General features: G+C 47.7%; 2 protein-coding genes across 2 annotated transcripts; one reads left to right on the top strand and one right to left on the bottom strand.

Annotated features, from left to right (window-relative positions):
* Positions 1-128: 128 nt before the first annotated feature.
* On the bottom strand, positions 129-2222 carry LOC6546445 (U4/U6 small nuclear ribonucleoprotein Prp4). Its single transcript, XM_001972895.3, has one exon. It carries the CDS (start codon positions 2055-2057, stop codon positions 399-401), a length of 1659 nt encoding a protein of 552 aa, XP_001972931.1. The 5' UTR covers positions 2058-2222; the 3' UTR covers positions 129-398.
* Positions 2223-2511: 289 nt separating this feature from the next.
* On the top strand, positions 2512-5752 carry LOC6546444 (putative RNA-binding protein Luc7-like 1). The gene has a single exon (XM_001972894.3). It carries the CDS (start codon positions 2765-2767, stop codon positions 4025-4027), a length of 1263 nt encoding a protein of 420 aa, XP_001972930.2. The 5' UTR covers positions 2512-2764; the 3' UTR covers positions 4028-5752.
* The last annotated feature ends 329 nt before the right edge of the window (positions 5753-6081 follow it).

The raw sequence follows: 6081 nt of genomic DNA, 5'->3' as shown, positions 1-6081 counted from the left end.
ATTAGAAATTCGTTTGAAACTGGATTATTATCGCAAGTTCTAATAACGTGGGATCTAATTAGTTATCGGATCAGTAGATACCTTTTTATTTGATGAACCCACGAAAACCCGCTTTAAATTCTCTTCTCTACCAAAAATGTATTTTTTATTAACAATTTCAATAAAAAATTCTTAAATTTACGAAATGCAACATCGCTGCATCTGCCTTTCGCCTAACAAAAACAACAAATTGTGTTATACAAAACGAAAACTTTAAATGTTTGCATGAACTGTCTTGGGCTATTGTCTCTGAAATAACAAAAACAGTTGATGAGTAAGTCGTGCCCAGCGGGCAGATCGCAAGTGGAGATTGTCTGCGTACGTCCACAGGTGAGTACAATAAAGTAATGGTATCAAAATCAACTATCCGGCGACCACAGCTTAAATGTGCGGTCAAAAGAGGTCGTGGCGATATACTGCGAGTTGGGCGCGATGTCCACCGATATGACCTTGTTGTCGTGGCCCTGCAGCGTCTTCAACGGCTGCCACGTCTTGTTGGACCAGATCTTGGTGGTCGAGTCGTAGGAGCAGGTGACCAGAAAGCTGCCGCATTCCTGCTGGTACTTCACGTCCGAAATAAGGTTGGTGTGCGCAGGAATGGTGTAGACCGGCTGGCGTCGCCTCAGGTCCCAGATTTTACAAGTGTTGTCCTGGGAGCCTGTTGCTATGTGGAATCCATTTGGAGAAAAGTCCACGCCGAAAACGGCGCCTAAGTGTCCCTCCAGAAACATGATGCACCGACCAGTGCGCAGATCCCACACCCGTCCAAAGGCATCCAGTCCGCCGGTCACCAGGACACTGCCATCGGAATGATAGCTAAGGCAATGCACCGGCTTTGCGTGCCCCTCCTGATGGAGCACCTCTGTCTTTTGCTCCAGATCCCAAAGCCGCCAGCTGGAGTCGTAGCAGGCGGTGGCCAGAAAACGGCCGGACGGATGGAAGGCTACCTTGGAGACTCGATGCGGCATGTGACCGGTTATGTCAGCAATTGACTCTTCGTTGTTGAAGCCCCATAGCTTAACGGCGCCATCGTGGCCACCGGAAGCCATGGCCACCACGTTCTCCTCGTCCGCCTTGACTCCTGGCCGTAGAGCCACTCCGCCCACATAGCTGGCATGCCCGCGCAGCGTCTGCTTCAGCTCGCAATCGGGCACGCTCCACAGCTTGCAGAGACCCGACCACGAGGAGGTCAGAAGGAGTGTGGAGTCTTCGCTAAAGGCAGCACTACTCACGGGACGCGTGTCACCCACCTGGGAGCACAGGGGAGCTAGTGACTGCAGCTTCTTTTGCATCTCCACCATGCGACCGGCACGTGTAGCGCTGGGTACTTCAAGGGCCTCACGTGCTCGAACCAAGCGATCCTTGGCGCGTGGAAGGGAATAATCCGCCAGCCAGAGTCGAGCAATTCGTAAGGTATCAGGTCCCTCGTGATACCAGGTGGCCTGATCCTGTTCCCGCTGTTGCTGCTTTCGCTCCTCCTCCTCGTACTGCTTCTTGTTGATGGCGTTCTCGCCCAATCCAGCCAAGAGTTCCTTAAGACGTCTTCTTCGCTCTGCTGGTCCTTCGCCAAAATAACAAATGGGTTCGTTTAGCTGGCGCAGATTGCTCTTGATCTCCGTGTCGTCGGTGGATACATTTATTTGGCGTGCCCGCTTTTTCCGCTCAAATTCCTCAAGGAGCGCCACCTTGTCTCGCTCCATTTCCATATCCAGATCGAAGTAGTCATCGTCAATATTATTGGCCAGAGTAGCGGCTGTGGGTGGTGGCGCTGCTGCCTGCTTGGAGTTGCTTGCCTTTTTCGTGGACTCCTCGTAATCCTCATCGGAATCTATGTCTTCCAGTTGGCCGCCTGTTCCAGTTGTTGTTGTTCCCGCCCCAGACGATGCCGGCGTTCCCGTTGTTGTTGTTGCTGCTCCAGACGCCGCGGCATTTTGCCGCTTGCGTTCCGATTCCTCGAGCGATCCATAGTGCAGCGTACGCTGCCGCTTGATGTACTGTATATCGTCGTCATCGGACATCGTTGCGGCTAGCAAACGAGTGCGAAATAATTAATTTTAAAACAAAATTTCGCCGAAACAACGAAGAAACAACAAAAAATATTGCCGTAAAGAAAACGTTTTGCTGCCTAGTGTTGAACAACGCCAAGAGGGGTGGTTTAGCGATGGCATAACCTAGACATCGATACACAGCGGTTAAGCAAATTTTACATCGTTGTGTGGTAACAAATATATACAAGCTATTTTTGCATCTCGTAATTCTTTTACAACACAATAACTATTCTTAAAGAACTTTAATTTTTATTCCTTGTAAAACTTTTTATTGAAATATTAAAATATTTAAGATATTCAGTTCTTAAGTATAAATATACCTATTGATATTAAAAAAAACTAGAACTGTTTATCCAAATTAAATGATGTGGCTGTATTCTTTTATTGATCCCACAATAAACTAAATAATTACAACTGGACGAAAAGCGTTACTTCTAAAACCGTGACTTTGCACCGATATATCGACCCACTGGTGCTTTACAGCACTGTTTTGCAGTACTACCTCATTTTAGAACATCCGCACGCACACACACGCACTGAATTTTTCCTAGGTGATAAAAAAGTGAGTGAAAATTTAGGATTTCCACACGCATCGCACGCTATCGGTCACAAAGGCACCGAGATAGCTGTCATTGCCACCGCCGCAGAAGTTTTCACGCGCTCCTGGCCAAAAGGAAATGAGCGCGCCGAGCAACAAAATGTCGGCCACCGATCAGATGCGAGCAATGCTGGACCAGCTAATGGGCACCACACGGAATGGAGACGAGCGCCAGCTAAAGTTCTCGGACACCAGGGTCTGCAAGTCCTTCCTGCTCGACTGCTGTCCGCACGACATCCTGGCGTCCACGCGCATGGATCTCGGTGAGTGTCCCAAAGTGCATGACCTGGCTTTCCGCGCAGATTACGAAAGTGCCGCCAAGTCGCGCGACTACTACTACGACATCGAGGCCATGGAACACCTGCAGGCCTTTATTGCCGACTGCGATCGCCGCACCGACTCCGCTAAGCAGCGGTTAAAAGAGACCCAGGAAGAGCTGACCGCCGAAGTGGCCGAGAAGGCCAATGCTGTCCATGGCCTTGCCGAGGAGATTGGCAAGAAGTTGGCCAAGGCCGAGGCACTCGGCGAGGCCGGCGAAGTGGAGGACAGCATGGAGCTAATGAAGGAGATTGAGGAGCTGCGTGCTAAGAAAATCAAAGCCGAGCACGAGTACCGAACCTCTATGCCCGCATCCACCTACCAGCAGCAGAAGTTGCGCGTCTGCGAGGTCTGTTCCGCCTATCTCGGTATTCACGACAACGACATCCGGCTGGCGGACCACTTTGGTGGTAAGTTACATCTCGGATTCCTCACCATCAGAGAGAAGCTGATTGAACTGGAGAAGACGGCGGCGCCGCGGAAGGCGGAGCTCAAGCGGACGGGTAAGATGACGGACCGCGACGACGAGGGCCGTGGACGCAATCGCTACTTTGTAGGTGGTCGTGAACTAGACCGCCGCTCTCGCGTACATCGTTCTCGCTCCAGAGAACGACAGCGCAACCGGGATGGGGAGCGGGACCGACCCAACAACGGACGCGCACCTGAGGAGAAGAGCAATGAGCGACCCAAGGAAGCGACGGATGGTCCAGAGCGAGCCGAAAGAGCTGCAGATCGTGGAGGACGGCGAGATGATAGGGACAACCACGGCAGGGATCATCGCGAACGGGAACGCGATAGCAGGCGGGATCGGGAGCGCCATGGACGCAACGACAGAGGACGCTTTGGTGACAGAGGTGGCGGGGGAGGAGGCGCTGGCCATCACCGGGACGACAGACGCCGCTCGAGGTCCAGGGAACGGTCGCCACGCGAACGCCGCAACTTCAACCACTTTAGGGATGGTGGTGGCGGCGGAAATGGCCAGCGCAGACGCTCCTACTCCCGTGAGCGCTACTCCCGCCGCTAGGCTAGAATCCCGCCCAGCGCACGTACGTAGCATTAATCACATGAACTATAATGCCACCACAAATTGAACTACTGAAAACAACAGGAACCGTATATTCTTAGCGTAACCAATAAAGCAACCTAGAGCCACACTTTCGACGCTCCAATGTGAAGATACAACTACCTTTGTACATTTTTAATAATTTAATTGATTTCTATTTTTGATCTTGCGTTCCAATCTCTAATAACCGAATAAAGCAGACAAATTTCTGTTGCTACCCCAAAGTTAAGCGAACCCAGCCTAAGACCCCAACCTCAATGAAAAATGTAAGAGATATATAGTTGATATAATGCGATTGAAATTATAGAGTCCCCGTCCAGTCCAGTGTACTTGGCACATAGAGAATCCAAACCGAAAATAGAAATCCCAACGAATCCGCAGTGTTGTCAATTGTAGTTCAGTTCATAGTAAATCGATTAGGACACAGCGGCTGTCAAGCTAAAGAAAACTAAATTATACAGATGGAGAGCAGGAGAAACGTTTAATATTTGATATTTTGTGTGTTGTATAGCTAGCTACAAGTTGGTAACACTGACTGAAACCCAACCAAACCTGACCACATTCGACCATGTACTCTTCTCAGCTAACGATCACGTTCACCCAGTCGAAGTCAACGTGTGTTGTGCATCGCTGTCGTCCCGCTTTGGGGTAAGCCTCCACCATATTTAACTCTGACACTCCATCACTGCTCTGATCTGATTTGATTTGATATGATTTGATTTGATTTGTAACCCCAAAGCGTTCTCTACTTGAAGTTCCACACTTTCGCAGGCGCTAAAACTCTCGCACAGCTTCGGTACGTATTGAGTATGGCGAGGTGATTATATCCATTATACCAGACCAATGTTAGTTGTTTTGGCAGATATGCGTATTACATAGATAATCCAGATAATATAGCTTGGGTACGTATCCATACCGGCCGACGTTTCCTTTCGAATCGTCGAATGAGAGTGTCGTTTATATATTCGGTTCTGGGTACGTATTAATGTTAGAAGATCACGACTGTGGTACGTATGCATATAACGACTATAATGGTGCCCCATAAGCAAACCAGGCTTTGTAGGGTTCTCGGCGATCCAGATCCCAACGTACGTATTCTTCCACCTCACTCACTCTTTCTCTCTCTCTCTCTCTTGAAATAAAATAAATAATTAAAAATACAATCACAACAAACCCAAATAAATTCTAATCTCGTAGCTGTTTAGAGGCAATTGAAAACCGTTTCTTACTGAATCTTTGTTTATCTTGCCAAATGGTACTTAAGCCACAGAATCGATGCCGCCGCGGGGGCTCAGATCAGTACAGTACATGCCTATATGTGAGTATTCGGGTCACTAATCTGATTACAATCAAGCAAATACCAAATTTAATCATCGATGACGGCTGTTCTTGGTTTGTTTTTTCGGCAGCCAAGGATTTAGAGTGGGAATTATGAGAGCAGTGTAAAGAGTTGTTTGTGTTTGGCCCTGACAGTGGGTAAGAATCGATCGATAATGCCATCTGATTTTTAACTACCATATATCTATTAACAATACCTATTGTTTTATCTACGCCTAAGTCAACACACTGTCCTAAACACTTTTAAGTTATACACCACACACAACACACTCAAATAAGATATAAATTAAAACTAATCTTTATGGATCTAAGCGGAATGTAATAAAATTGCACTTGAATTATAGCCGAGTCAATGAGTTTCATAAATTTCATAAAGGGTTCATCAAAGCCATATTTATGACTGGAAATCTTATAATGGTGTTATGCGTAATGATATGGGCAAGTATTCTATCAAAACTATTTGCTACTAGAGCTACCTAGCATACCTGTTTCAAATGCATAGATAAACGTCTATGGTATAGCAATGGTATGGTATAGTTATCTATTCTACAACTGGGTAGGCTACGTGAAGAGTCACGACCGGATCATCCGTACCTGCCTTCTGAAGCACTTGCCACAGCCCACCTAGCACGGAATAAGGGCAAATTATTATCATAAAAACATACTTACTAATAATT

This window comes from Drosophila erecta, unplaced genomic scaffold (assembly GCF_003286155.1).
Source record: "Drosophila erecta strain 14021-0224.00,06,07 unplaced genomic scaffold, DereRS2 tig00000021-arrow-pilon, whole genome shotgun sequence".
Lineage (NCBI taxonomy): Eukaryota > Metazoa > Arthropoda > Insecta > Diptera > Drosophilidae > Drosophila > Drosophila erecta.
This window is presented reverse-complemented; position numbering and strand designations above follow the sequence as displayed.

What these genes read in the sequence shown, in the direction of transcription:
- LOC6546444 (XM_001972894.3), top strand. Translation starts at nt 2,765, where the DNA reads ATGAGCGCGCCGAGCAACAAAATGTCGGCCACCGATCAGATGCGAGCA.
- LOC6546445 (XM_001972895.3), bottom strand. Translation starts at nt 2,057, where the DNA reads ATGTCCGATGACGACGATATACAGTACATCAAGCGGCAGCGTACGCTG.